The sequence below is a fragment of the Monopterus albus genome, unplaced genomic scaffold (assembly GCF_001952655.1).
Source record: "Monopterus albus unplaced genomic scaffold, M_albus_1.0 scaffold29.1, whole genome shotgun sequence".
NCBI lineage: Eukaryota > Metazoa > Chordata > Actinopteri > Synbranchiformes > Synbranchidae > Monopterus > Monopterus albus.
The window spans coordinates 3,675,062-3,690,145 of record NW_018127909.1 but is presented as its reverse complement, the minus strand read 5'-3'; the positions used below and the strand labels follow the sequence as shown (position 1 = coordinate 3,690,145).

Sequence of the window (15,084 nt, the reverse complement as noted above, 5' to 3'; positions counted from 1 at the left end):
GGAACGAGAGCGTCTTGCGGCCGAGGAGGATGGAGGGCCCAGGGATGACAGTCCTCCAGTTCAGGAGAAGGCCGATGAACTGACAGGCCCCTTCCACTATGAGTTCTCCTACTGGGCCAGGTCAGATACTCCTACCTTTTTAAAATGTGTACTCTTTGCTTTTTACAAAGTAACAATCACAGTCTTCTAAACACTTCACTCTGGGATTGCCTTTGGTACATAACACTGTGGGAGGAGATATTACAAATTCAAAAGGCTTTGTAATTGCATTTGGGAACAAAACATGGCACCACAGTCACATAATTAATCTAAATTCTACCCAGAATATCACAGTGAACTCATTTAAGCTGCAGACTGTGGTATTGGTTTCTAAAAATGTCATTTTTAACTTTCATTTCTTGAGCTGCATGTGTAACAAAGTTTTGAGTGATTGTATTTTTTTGAAGAGTAACTACATCCTCCCGTCTCTCTCCCAGCATATTTAACAAACGCAACAGAGGAGTGAGTGGCCTTGTGGCTATGCAGCGTGTGGCGTGGGTTAGAGTGCCTGACCACCACTTAGTGTGGAGTGGACAGAGCTAACCACCTGTGAGAAGCTGCTTTCATTCTCTCTGCTGTAAAACCAGGGAGTCTGGCAAAGCTTTGACAGCCACTCGAAGCACATTTATGACTCTTGGATAGAGTCACTGAGTGGAAATCTGTGTTGTATAGTAGCTGAGCTAGCAGTTCTTCTATGAGGGACTCTTTAGTGTGTGTGTCTGGGGGACAGTGTCAGTTCATAGGTATAATCCTATTGTTTGTCAGCCCTAAATATATTGTTATACTCTGTGTGCAGCAGAGTTATTTATGGGCTCATATGTTATGTTAACTGCCACTGCAGAGACATAAGTCTTGTTTGTATGCAGTGGCATTTCTTGGCCAGACACAAAGTGCGGTTAGTCGGTGCTTGGCTACTTGGTTCTCCAGCTGCTAATGTCACAGGGTAAATTTACAACAGCTTTAGAATTCAGCTGAACTGAACTTTGAAAGCCAACCAGACTGAAAAAAAAAGATTGTTGTATTTACCCCTAGTATGACCAGATGCAAATATGACCAGTATCAAAATGGCACATTGCCAGATCTCTGTGTGATTAGGTGATGTGTACAGAATACAAAAAAAATATTTAGCATGTAGTTACTCTTAATATTTTTATATGCACAGGTTTGTAGCTTTTTAACAAACCAGGTGGTTTGTTGTCAAGTTATACATTGTTTGTCCTCGGATTGGACAAGTACTCCAAGGACAAGTCCCTTAAATTGTCTGAAACTATGTAATGACACAAAGAGGTAAATTTTACTGTATAATAACCATTGCAAGCTTGTTGAACTTGTTATGAACAAGCTGAAACTGTTAAATGAGAGGGATGTATGGCTGTGTCATGGTGAGCCCAGCAGGTTCTTTAGAGTGTTGTCTTATTTGTAAAATAAATGCTGAGTAATAGTAATTTCCTAGAAGCCGTCAAATCACAGTTGGGTAGATAAAAAATCTTAATTTGTTTTTCAGTTGAATTTTATTTAAAGTTAAAAACACCCCACTGTCTTCATTGAACTCTTCAAGTTCAATAAATGCATAATGTTTTCAAAGTCGGTGAATAATCATATTAAATAATCGAGATTATGATTTTTGCCATAATTGCTCAGCCCTAACAGTATCTTAAGACAAATATTAAGACTAGCATTACAGTTGACCCTAAAAGCTCTTTTCCTGTAACCTTGGCGTGCCTGCAATCCCTGCAGGCTGAATAGTTACAGCAAACTAGTCACCCTGTCTGCACTAAACATTCCTAGACAACAGATCTCTAATCCATATCTATCTAACTAAGAAATAACCTAACAAGAGTGTTGTTTTATTTGTAAAATAAATGCTGAGTAATAGTAATTTCCTAGAAGCTGTCAAATCACAGTTGGGTAGATAAAAAATCTTAATTTGTTTTTCAGTTGAATTTTATTTAAAGTTAAAAACACCCCACTGTCTTCATTGAACTCTTCAAGTTCAATAAATGCATAATGTTTTCAAAGTCGGTGAATAATCATATTAAATAATCGTGATTATGATTTTTGCCATAATTGCTCAGCCCTAACAGTATCTATCCATCCATCCATCCATTATCTATACCGCTTACAGGCGTCGGGGGGGGTGGGCCCCTACCCCAGCTGCCACTGGGCGAGAGGCGGGGTCCACCCTGGACAGGGCGCCAGTGGAGCACAGTGCTGCTCTAACAGTATGGTTTAAATATATTACAGGGCTGGAGAGAAGATCACAGTGACTCCCTCCTCCAAGGAACTGCTGTTCTACCCTCCTGAAGTAGAGGCTATTATCACTGGCGGTAAGATCCTTCACACACATTGTAAACTAACAAACTCAGGTGCCTATTTGTGACTTTGTTTTTGTTGCTGCTTCTTAAGCCTTTAACCCTTACAAAAGTGTATGTCCACATGTGTATAATATAGTGTGTTACCCCTAACTTCACTGGTGATTTAGAGAACTATGGGGAAAAAAAGCTGAAGCAGGGGTTTCAACTAATTGTGGCCCAGGGACCACCATTCTGACTCAGAAGTAACCTGGGGACCACTGCTGTGGGGTGGAAAGACTGAATGGGCATCATTTTAATCCTGAAAGTCACCTTGGCTTTTCTACATTGTATATATTTGTATGAATTAGATCAGTGGTTTTCAAAATGTGAGGCGCACCTCCCCTGAGGGGCACCAGAAGACTTCGGGGGAGGTGCAGCGTGAGGGGAAAAAAACAGAAAAAAATATGTGTAAAGATCAAACTTCAGCTCAGCTATGTGTGGGGCAAAATGCATTGATTTGTAGTACTTACTGTGAAAGAGGAGACAGAGTCTGGGGCGAGTGGAAAGCGATTATGATTATGAAATGATTGGCCCTCATAATGCTCCATTGCCACAGTGTGTTATTTGCAAAGTGGTGCTAGATAATGACAGCATGAGACCATGTAAACTCTGGTGTCATTGAGATCAATACGCAGGAGTTTTTTGATAAGAAACAAGAGGAACTGCAGTCACAGAATAAAGTAAATGAGACTTTATCACTCTGAATACCAAGGCAGCTGAAGTGTCATATTGCACCGCATCACTTTGTCACACTTTGAAAACCTCTGAATTAGATTACTGAAAAACAATAAGTAATACATGGAAATTTGTTTAAAAAATAAAATAAAAAGAATGATTTCTGCAGTAAAATGACACTGAGTGCATGGTCATTGGCCACTTGCAGTACTTTTAGCAACCACCAGGGGACCAAGGACCACTGGTTGAAAACCACTGAGCTGAAGTAATACAACCCCCTAACTGCAAGCATGCAAAGTTATTGCACTTTCTTGACAGAGTCTTGCCCAGGTCGGCTGGTGGATATCACAGGGCGTGCCGGTCTCTTCCTGGAGGGCAAGGTGTCACCAGAGCTACTGGGTGTCGAGATTTCCATCAGTGAAAGAGGAGCTGCTGCACCGCTCATTACTGTGGCCACTAATGAGATGGGAGTATACAGGTATGACTTTATCACTCTGAATACCAAGGCAGCTGAAGTGTCATATTGCACCGCATCACTTTGTCACACTTTGAAAACCTCTGAATTAGATTACTGAAAAACAATAAGTAATACATGGGAATTTGTTTAAAAAATAAAATAAAAAGAATGATTTCTGCAGTAAAATGACACTGAGTGCATGGTCATTGGCCACTTGCAGTACTTTTAGCAACCACCAGGGGACCAAGGACCACTGGTTGAAAACCACTGAGCTGAAGTAATACAACCCCCTAACTGCAAGCATGCAAAGTTATTGCACTTTCTTGACAGAGTCTTGCCCAGGTCGGCTGGTGGATATCACAGGGCGTGCCGGTCTCTTCCTGGAGGGCAAGGTGTCACCAGAGCTACTGGGTGTCGAGATTTCCATCAGTGAAAGAGGAGCTGCTGCACCGCTCATTACTGTGGCCACTAATGAGATGGGAGTATACAGGTATGACAACCCAACACTTTAAATTAGAGATAAAGGTAAAGTGTATAAAACTAGAGGGAAGATATTCCAGAGCATGATAAGGTTATACCTGTATGTGTCATTATATGCTGTACCAACAGACAAATCCATAAATCCAGTACATTAAAAAGCCCAAAATAAATGCAGAACCAGCAGTAACGTGTGGTTCAAAATCCGTCAGGGCTGGTCAGCCGAATGGAAGAGAAATCACAATTTGTGCAAGAAAGGCCAAATGAATTGTGCAGGTTGTTTAACATTGGTAAACATTGTCAGAAGCTGCACATAACTCCTCTACCACAGTGAAATGAATTCCTTGCACTGGTCTCCAGTGATCACACAGTTATTGTTTTACCTGCAGATGAGCAACTTGTAGAAGTAGTCATTAGCTATACTTGCAGTCATAGCTCAGTGGAATTTGAACATGCCAGCGCCCAGTTTAGATGTGGGTGTGACTTGTGCTTACATAGGATATCATTATCTCTGATGTCCATTGACACCAGACATCTATAATCCTGCTTACGGATCACAGTAAAGACACTCAGAACAGTGACAGCTGTCTGTACATCCATTCTGTGGGTGCATTGTAAACAGGAACAGCTAATAGCTAATTTGGTACTACATGTAATGTTACCAGTTTGCCTAAATGTGAACACATAAATATGTGTATCCTGTCAGTTAGTTCTTAGAAATATAATCTGGATTGGCCAAGAAAATTACAATCTATAAACTTTTTGATATGAATGATGCTACTGTGATCATTGGTGTAGGTGCAGTTTTAGATGCCAGAAGGGATCTGCAGTTTAGTTTACGTCACTTTCTGCTGTCTGGACGGTCCTCTGAAGGTGTTCGGACTTCTGCAGTTTAGTTTACGTCACTTTCTGCCTTCTGGACCGTCCTCTGAAGGTGTTTGGACTCTCAGTAGCTGTTTGTCAGTAGCTGCACTTGAGCCCTGAATAAAAAAAGTAGTTCTTCACAGGCAGGAATGTGGTGGAAATGGGTTTGGGTTGACTTTCGAATATGAAACATGAGTCAAGCCAGTTTTCTAACATACTTCTGTTGTAGTAAATCTCCTTTTTTGAGTAGTACTCGCCCTTATATTGTGTTGGATAAAATTAATTCATTGTCATATGCATGTCACTGTTTTGTACAGTAATCACATTGCACATAGTATAAAATATGAATCCTGAAGAAATGCGGTACTAGCCACCTAAAGCTCCAATGTATGAGCCTATAATCATAAAGAACCAGGTTGTGGAGCAGGTAGATGCCTATAAATACCTTGTAACAATCACATACTCTAAACTGACCTTTGAGAAGAATTGCGATGCAGTGTGGAAAAAGGCATATTGGCTGTTGTCCTGTCGTAGGAAACAGTCTTTATTGTCTCATATGTTATAATGAATGCCAAGCCTTATCTGAACATCAGATTTACCTTTTGGTATTAATAAAGGAACCTTAACCTTGTGCCTCCTCTCGTTCCCTCAGTGTGGGCCCGCTCCACAGTGACCGGCAGTACGAGATCAGCGCCAGTAAAGAAGGTTTCGTCCTGAGTCCTGTTGAAGGGACCCAGGGAGATTTCAAAGCGTTCGCCCTAGCTGGTGTTACCTTCAAGGTACATATGGCCATCCTCACTTGCATCCATCTTGCCTCCCAGTAATCACTATCCACTTTTTACATCAGCACTATTTAGCTGACACTTTGATTAAGAGCATGTTACAATTATAGCTCTTTGTTCACATTTACAACTCACTGATTGTATGGTTTGAATGAAAACGAAATGACATGGTGAAAAGCCCTTATTAGCTCCTGCCTCATGTTTTCTCAAAATATAAATAAAAAGAAAAGATCACTGATGATTCTTGAATCAGTTTGGTGCGTTGCTGTGTGCTGTCAGTGTGTTGCCTTTGTACTGCCTTTGTTAAAAGGGTCTGCAATTATGCATAGCAACCGTGATTTTCTAGCACAAGTGATCAGGATTAGGTTCCCTTTCAGACTGTGTGACAAGTAGCTTTGAAATCTTCTGTACAGAGTTGAAGAGTTTGATGTCATTGTTTATCCTCCATGTGTAAAGCCTCTTTGAAACAGCACATTAGAGACACTAAACCCAACCTGTCAGCTGATGATAGCGAGGATTTCGCAATGTGTTGCTCACAGTTTGAGCCATTCATTACTTGAAATGTTTTTTCTGTGTTCATTATCCTTCATCACTACAAACATTTAGTCCACTTGATCTTTTATTGTGAAAGGATTAAAAGAGCAAGATCTCTCATCTTCCAATCCAGACAAAAATTTCCAGTGTTCTGTCTGTGCCATAGATCAGGTCGGAGGACGGTCAGCCTCTGTCCGGTGTCCTCCTCTCCCTGAGTGGAGGACAGTTTCGTTCCAACCTGCAGACCCAGGACACTGGCCTGCTCACCTTCAATAACCTGGTAAGAAACCACCAGCCCCTTTAACTGTCTCCGTCCCCTGTAAGAACCTTTTTTTTTTTGTACTATAAGGTATCGGTCCTCTATATCAGTGCTGTGAGCTCTGTTGTACTCTAGCCTAACGTATAATGTAGCTTTGTGTTGGACATAATCACTGTTTTCTTCTGCTCAGAGTCCTGGTCAGTACTACTTTAAACCCATGATGAAGGAGTACCGCTTTGACCCTGCATCTCAGATGATCACAGTGGAGGAGGGTCAGAGCCTCAGCATTGACATAACTGGCATCAAGACTGCATACAGGTAGTGGAGTGTCTCAGAGAATAGTGCAAACTCTCTGTGTTGTACACACAGTCGCGTTGAGCACAGACGTTCAACAGTGTGTTATTTTGATGTGTAATTGCTCATTGATACAGATGTCGGAAAAGAATACAATAACTCTTCAGAAATATCCAGTACTATATATCTGATCCATGTCATGATCTTGTGCTTTTGTCCTCAGCTGCTATGGAGCAGTGCAGTCTCTGAGTGGGGATGCAGAGAGAGATGTGTCTGTGGAGGCGGTGGGACAGGGAGAGTGCAGCCTCTACAGCGAGGACACCGTCACTGATGAGGAGGGCCACTTCAGGCTCAGGGGTCTGCTGGTGAGGATGCTGAGGAGTGTTCAAATCCGATTAGAACGTTATAAACTAAACTGGATCACCCTGGTCTGGAGACCCATCTGCCCCATATCAGTGGGAAAAGGAGCGACTAGGCTATAAAATAGCTTGTGAAAACCACATTTGGCACCGTATATAATTCCACGCAGCAAGCATATTGAATCTATGAAACAGAGAACAGTTTCATTGACCATTGATTGTAAACCTTCAATGACTTAATTAACGGAGTGTTTCTTTGCAGCCAGGTTGCAAGTACCTGATTCAGCTCCGAGTTGAAGGCAATGACCACATAGAGAGAGCCCTGCCACAGCACAGAGCTATAGAGGTAAGCAGCAAACATCTCACAGGTGTCCAGTGGTCAAGAAGGCTTTCTGGGTCTGTAGATAGTCAGTCGGTTTACAACAATTGCTGAATTTAAAATATTACGGGAATAATTACAGAAAATGACACAAAAAGATGGAAGTACGCCTGGTCCGATTCCAACACCGTCTGAGTCAGTTTTTAAGATGCACGAAAGCATTAAAAGTCACGAGTGGGATATATTTACAGGTGTATCTCATTTCATAGAACAAAACGTGAAAATGTATTGGTCTTGTGTTAATGACAGACCTTATTTCAAGTGTCTACCCAAAAACCCATTCAGAAAACCCACTGAGCTCAGAATGGGGGAACCAGAAGTGCAAAAACACTGACTCAGTCCCAGGTTTTAGGACCCACTACTACAGCACTCTGTGTTTATTTTGTAAAAGATCAACCGCTATAGAAAGCACTTCAGTCCACAGCTTTATTTTTAACTATGCTAAACTAAATCTCCCCACAATGTCCATTTAGTGCCTGTTAGGAGCTTTCCATCATATCACATGATCTTCATCAGAAAATGGATTTTTCCTGGTTGGCATGGAATTGTAGATATTCAAATTCCAGTTTTTTGTGAGGCCTTCAAGGACTTCTCAAACATGTTAGCTTACATGCGGAAAGTTCATTCTGAAAAGTGAGCGATTCCAGCTTCTGATGAAAACAAGGGGTCTGATCAAAATCTGCAGCAGAGCCCTTAAACCAACCTTGTGGTGACACTGTTTTCCTAACCGCTGTTTCAGCTGTACACACATTTTCAATGTCATAGTTTTTCCCTTTATGCTTTGTGCTGCGGTAACACAGTCATGAAAACTAGATTAGAGGTTATGTGAAGGTTCTGTAATTGAATTGTTCAAATGACACTGGGATCCCTGTGATTTTTGACTTAGCAGCAGCCTTATCACATGGGTCATTTTCTATATGCAGAACAAAAGCAGCAGTAACCCCACTGCAAGTTCAAACCTCTGAGTTCAAAATTTGAGCTTGTCTGAAAGGTGCAGGTGCCTTAATCTCTCTGGCAGGGCTGGAAATGCCTTAATTCCACTTAATTCTCTGTTATCACAGCGTGTGACTTGTACAAAAGCTTTATCCACAGTTGGTATTTTCTTATGGAGTTCAAGGTTGTATCTGTCTTCACTCTCAGGTTGGCAGTAGTGACATCGAAGGCATTAACATTATCGCCTTCAGGCAGATCAATCAGTTTGACCTCAGTGGAAATGTCATCACGTCCCCTGAACATCTACCAACTCTATCGGTATGCCATCTTACATAAAGAGTTTTATATGTAAATCGGTATATAATGTTCAGTTCAGGTAGCACATATATTAAGTGCATTAAGTGTCATTGCCAAAGTTTTACAAGTCCATTCTCCCCTTTCTCTGTCAGGTGAAGTTGTACAAGAGCGACAATCTGGACAATCCAATCAACAGTGTGTCTCTGTCACAGTCCCTCTTCTTCCACTTCTCTCCTCTGGACAGAGATGGAGAGGTATCTGCTTGTGTTTCTGCTCTTATATCTAAAGTGATTTTTCTAGTCTACAGTAGTTGGCAGCTGTAAGGCTGTTGACATGCTTGTACAGATCAATTCAGACACAGCTATGACCCTAGGATGCTGTTGCTGGATCTACAGTTACCTTTCTTATTTTTCTTTCCCAGACCTATGTGCTGATGCTGTACTCCACACTGTCCCGCTCCCAGTATGATTTCACTCTGCCCCAGGTCACCTTCACCTCCACTGGCTACCACAAGCATGTCACACTCACCTTCAACCCCACTGTAAGATACAGATGCAGATCTGCTGTTTGATAGCTGCCTGAGCCTTTGGAATTATCACATTGCAGGTTGTGTGTGTGCTTTTCCCACAGCGTAAATTGCCTGACCAGGATATTGCCCAGGGTTCCTACATAGCTCTGCCTCTGACTCTGCTGCTCCTGTTAGCAGCGTACAACCATGAGAAGGTAAATAACCACCTCCACTCGCTCCACACACTGTTCAAAGAGCTCTTCTTTCTTGACTATGACACCTCTGAATCTGTTTAGTTGGGAAAAAACCTCAAAGCAGTTTGGCCTTAAAACGGCCAAGCCTAAAATTGCGAATGACATTAAGAAGGACATACTATTTCTTGTAGTTCTCATGCTTTATAATTACTTTTATTATCTTTTATGGATTTTTGTCATAATTCAAGTAGGAGACTGTTGATCCAAAAATCATTTGTTGTTTACTTTTTGTGCCTCTCCCTCAGGTGATCCCCCTCCTGCTGCAGGTGGTGAACCGTATCCAGGGGGTGAGGAGCCTGGCCCAGTCCAGTGGGGAAAGCGCAGCCCTGGATGAAGCCAAGCGCCAGGCCAAGCGACAGAAGGCCAGGCGAACATGAGGACACAAGCACAGCTCACATATTTGTAGGTTAAATAGCGCATTAGCACCCGTGATCCCACCAATGGTAAGCACTGGGTTAGCTGGACTCAACTTCTTCATTGGCAGTGGCTAATGATGGGTGATAATGAACTGTTTAGCTCACTAAGATGTAATGTGACACAGCATGAACCACTCAGCATGTTACCGCCGCCTCATCAGCCATTCAGGTTCACTGGACTGATCGCCGCAGTTTTACAGGTTTTTGTGTCTGATCTTTCCATAACATTCATTGTCTAAAGAATATTGTCAATACTACAGTATGAGCCATTTTTTATATCTTTGTAATTTATCTAGTTTAGCTAAATATTTTGCTTTTATTTTGAACGTACTTGAGTGGTTTGTAACATTGTCAGGAGTCACGGAGTCATGGAGAACCATGCCTCACCTCTCACCATCAGCATTGGGGTCAAATCAGACAATATGCAAAGGGCATTTTCATCAGAATTTAGGTAAACTTTGTCACACCTATGAGTATTAACCTAATTACATTTAAGTTTGAATTGATTTGCATGGTCTCAAATAAGGATCAAAATGGCCTTGAGCTTTGAAATGATCATCAAACTTTTTTAAAGCTTGTCATCCTGGTAAACCATTGAAGTGTTTGAATACATGATTTGTAGTCCTAGGAGAAAAAAACGTGTCAGAATAGTATTGGTGCTTTTTGTGTGTAAAGGTTTATTGTTGAGATAACTTGTGCACAAGTTTTAGACACTGAAAAACAGATCTTTTTAAAAGCATCCCCCAAATTTGTGAACAGATATAGAAAGAGTGAAAACCAAAAGCACTGAAATTTTTTCTAGACATTTTACAAACTGAACATCTTTTTAACCCACATTTGACTCCATAGTTTTTGGTAGCTACCAGAATGTGCCCTAAACTGAACTGACCCCTATAATGCCACCACAAACGGGATTCTGTTAACTGCTAACAATGACTGACTGACAGCCAGAGATGTTGATGAGGTAATAACTGCTTTGTACTGTTGTCAGTCATGTCACTTAAATGTAAAACACCCACCCGTTTCTGTAATGTACTCCACTCCTGATGGTGTTTTATAAGCTGTTAAGCTTGATGCAAGATTGACTTGATGTCAGCTTCTTTGTTAGCTCAGGAAAGTGGCGGATCAGATGCTGGAAATTCTGGTTTGAATACTGTCAAAAGTGTTTTGTTTTTTTTTTTTGTTGTTTTTTTTTGCAGGAGAATACGGGGGTGGGGGGGGAGCTTTAGGGAATAACTGTTATTTAATTTATTAACATAAGTCAAATCAGATTTGAATGATAACCTAGTTTGTCTACTAGTTTTTTGTTATATTTGGTCAGATAAGTGTGTGACAAGCAGTAACATTAAATGTAAGAAGATGCATCCACAGAAGTGAAAATGAAATAGAAAATCTACAAAGGGTCTTTCACAACCTTGACTTTAACTTGGAAAGATAAGGCAGAACTGTAATTTCATAAACTCATTGTTTTACCACTGAGCTGTCTGTGATAACTAAGGACCCTGTTGTTTTTCTGTTTTCTTCATCTGCTCTCACTTGTCTGACTTTCACTGGAAGATTAAAAAAGGGCCAAAGACTGTTTGCTGAGTTGAAAGATATTCCAATCAGTCCACATTCGATTAGCTGATTAGTTTGCATTGGGTGGGATAAATAGATTGATGGGGGAGGTGTGTCCTTGTCATTTGGTCTTTTTTTTTTTTTTTTTTTTGAGATAATGAATAAAGTTTGAGTGGAAGGAAATTCTCTTCAGTTTTTCCTGTAGGGGGCAATGTAATGCTAGACATCAATATTGTCATAAATATGTAGGTATGTAGGTTTCATCCTTATGTAAGTACAAAAGTTATAACGTGCCAAATTAATTACCAAGCAAAACTTGTGCAATGCACCTAGAAAGTCAGAGCTATCAGACAGACATCTCATTATTCTGTCTTTTCTAATGAATGGCATGTTGTATAAAAAGTCTTGGGGTACATTAGAGTACATCCAGGACATGCTGATGTTAGAGGTTAAAGGCTCTAATAGCAGAGTGGACTATAAAGGACCGCTTGGTTAATTTTCAGCCTGAATTCTATTCTAATGTAAAAAAGAAGTGTAAACATGAAACAAATTCCCTCTGCACTCTGTGGTGAGAGCTTCTGCCCACTGCACATGCAATGCACAGTCTAAGTATACACCATATAATATGAGACTGAACTTTAGAATCAATAAACAATAGGTAGTCTGTACTGTCTGAAAGCATTATAGAAAAAATGAACAATTTCCATTTTAATTTCCTGACCAGCTTCCGTTGTCAGCTATTGTCAACCACACCATTTATCAGTAGTAGACCACAGCAAATTACTTCACAGTGTGACATTAATCTGATGTTAGGGTGCTAAAATATTAGCCACACTTGGAACGTAGCAAGGTGGGGAGAAGTACAGTAGGAGCTCAGAGGCTGGTGTTTATTATAAATACTTGGTGTTGTAGTAACAGTTAAGGAATTTGAAAGAAAGCCAAGAACTTTTCTGTGTATTTTCGCCTTTTTCAGATGGCTTTTTTCACAACAGATGATGGCTTCAGTTCAGTCTACTCAGGTGTACCACATCCAAGGCCCTGGTAAAGTGCTTGACGGAACACTAGCACAACTTACTTGAAGGGAAGAAACTTTATTAATTATTGCTGTTACTTAAACCTGTGCCTTTCCTGCTGTGACATAACATGTCTGCTGTGAGAAAGGGTCCTTTTTTATCACTAGCAACTGGAAGACTAAAATACTCTCACAGAAACACTTCCCTGACACACCATTAACACTTTGGAGTTGTGTTTCTGGCCACCTGGGGAATGTAAGTCCAATAATCACTGACAACTTAGCTCTAGTTCTCAACACCAAGTTCTGAGATCGTGTGCTTGAATTCTGGACTTTATTCACCATCCACTCATTAACAGTAATTCAGTTCTCTGCCACTGTGTACTGTGCACACTCATCGGTTGACATCAGCATTTATTTATTTATACTGTATATTTGTTTTTAATGAGGATGGAGTTGAGAGTAGTGAAAGAAAGTTAGTATGCTAATGCCAAAAACCAAAACAATGCCTTAAAACTCCATAGAGCTGACCTGTGTGTTGGGTAACTGAGTGGTTAGCATAGTGGCTAAAGCTGTTCGTGACACTGCCCTGCTGCCCTCTTTGGTGGAGCCTTAGTAGTCCGAATAAAGAGGGTATATAATATATATTTTATATAACATTAATTGTTGATGCTGATTTTATTTTTTTAGTGCTGAAATTTTGATTGCAGTTTTCTGTTCTTTTGGTTTTCTATACCTTGGGGTTTCTGTCTATATGCTAAGCTATTGACACTAGATATTATTTTCAAATGTTACTTAGCTGCATCCTGAAGAAAATTGCCATTACTGAAATGTTTTTCAAACTAATAATATTGTTAAGGAAATATTACAGTAAAGTCAAGAACACGAGCTCTGTCTTTAATTATAAACTTTTGCAAAAGGAGTTGGTGCATGCAGAAATCACAGATCTCCACAATGTGATTCCCAATGCTAGGGGTAGGTTTTCATGGTCAAGGAATCATATGGCAATGTTGCTTTTAGGTGTAGTGGCATTATTGGGACAGTGAGCTGCCTTGGTGTAGGTTTGAGTGCTGTCTAATTTTTATTATTGTAGACTGTTCTTATCAGGTTGAGTTTTAAAAAGGGAACTGGTGGTCCTTTTTTGCCCCTCATTATATCTTCTCTCTCTTTAGCACTATTAGCTTTTGCCTTTCTCCTCTGTTTCCTACATAGACACCTCCTTTGTAGGGGGCGATGTCCTAAAATGAATGCTATTTTCTGAACCCCTGTTGACAGTAGCTAAGACACAGCAATGGACTCATCAGATGCAACCAATTAGTGTGAGCTACTTACCTTGGCATCTCTCCGAAGCAATGTGGGGAATGAAAGCAACAATAACACCCCAGGGTCAGCACTTCTATCAGATAACCTCATCATTCATGTTCATAGCACATGGCAGCCAGTTGTAGATACATATGAGTGATAGTTTTCCTCATTTAATTTATATTTCTTGACAAAACTTTAGGTGTTTTTTTTCTGTTGCAGCCTGTTTTCCTGCAGAGATCATTAACATACAACTTGCTGACATTCTAGTATGATTTTATGCAAACAGCTGTCTCACAACATGTATCACTCATTACCGACACTATCAAAGAGACACCAGTGTGCCTTACACAGCCACTTAGTAGCTCCTAAATTGTGTTCCGGGTACACTGAGATCCTTGAAGGCTTCTAACAAGTCCCCAGTAAAATGTGGATTAGTGGGAGCTTTTTAAACCAGATTATGTGTAGAATTAGCTGTCCCAACAGGGGTTTCTACACCTCCAATAAAACAGCAAAATCTTTATCAAATTAAATCTTTTAGGGTTTGTTTCGTTATTGTGAATTTGTTTAGAGTATTTCAAATGTAAATGATTTGGAAATTCTTATCCAGAATCCTTAGAGGATCATGACCGGTCCTGTGCCTGCTGTATTTCACCAGTGTTCACCTAGCCTAACCTATCTCCATTCATGTCACCCCACACTCCAGTGGCATGCTGCCCAGCCAGAGTCACCCTTACCAGTCATAATGCATTGGTCAGGACACAAGTCACTGTAGAGCAGAGGAGGGAGGAGGAGGAGAGGGGTGCAGCACACCGTCTGTAGCACATTAATGCCAGACGTTTGATGAGAAGGCCAGAGAGCGGGAGAGGAATTAAATATTCATAGGGGATGATGACAAGATGGCAGCAGCGAGGACGATGTGTAATAGTATCTACTGGCTGCTTTTTGTGGGAACTACAGTCTGTGCGTGTGGAGACATGACCCAGACTGACTCTACTGTAGGTGCCAATTCCTATCAGTACAAAAGGTGTGTCATGTCACCCTTTTATGAAACCTAATGCCTACTTACTGTATAGCTGATGTGATGATAGTTGAGGTGGCTACACCGCAATACTGTAATTATAGACAGAGAGAATGCAGAGTAGGCACTAAATGCCTCACATCATTCATACCTTTAAACTTACTATGACACAGAATCAGAATATTAATTACACAGTTTAGTCCCAGCAGCAAAATTTCCAAAATTGGTTTATTACAATTAAATCACTGCAAACATTGTATTTACTCATTTTGTAGAGCCTATGTAAACAAGTTCAAACTAATTTCACAGAC

At 40.7% G+C, this 15,084-nt stretch overlaps 1 protein-coding gene across 1 annotated transcript in view; it reads left to right on the top strand.

Moving 5' to 3' along the window:
- Window positions 1–11,460, top strand: part of nomo (nodal modulator) — a 23,790-nt gene extending 12,330 nt beyond the window's left edge. The window contains 13 exon segments of the mRNA XM_020596121.1: window positions 1–120; window positions 2,284–2,366; window positions 3,387–3,546; window positions 5,519–5,645; window positions 6,349–6,462; window positions 6,632–6,759; window positions 6,959–7,100; window positions 7,357–7,440; window positions 8,614–8,724; window positions 8,856–8,957; window positions 9,125–9,244; window positions 9,334–9,426; window positions 9,711–11,460. The exon segment at window positions 1–120 is cut by the window's left edge and continues 30 nt beyond it. Coding sequence (XP_020451777.1) covers window positions 1–120; window positions 2,284–2,366; window positions 3,387–3,546; window positions 5,519–5,645; window positions 6,349–6,462; window positions 6,632–6,759; window positions 6,959–7,100; window positions 7,357–7,440; window positions 8,614–8,724; window positions 8,856–8,957; window positions 9,125–9,244; window positions 9,334–9,426; window positions 9,711–9,842 — 1,516 coding nt within the window. The 3' untranslated portion in view covers window positions 9,843–11,460.
- The last annotated feature ends 3,624 nt before the right edge of the window (window positions 11,461–15,084 follow it).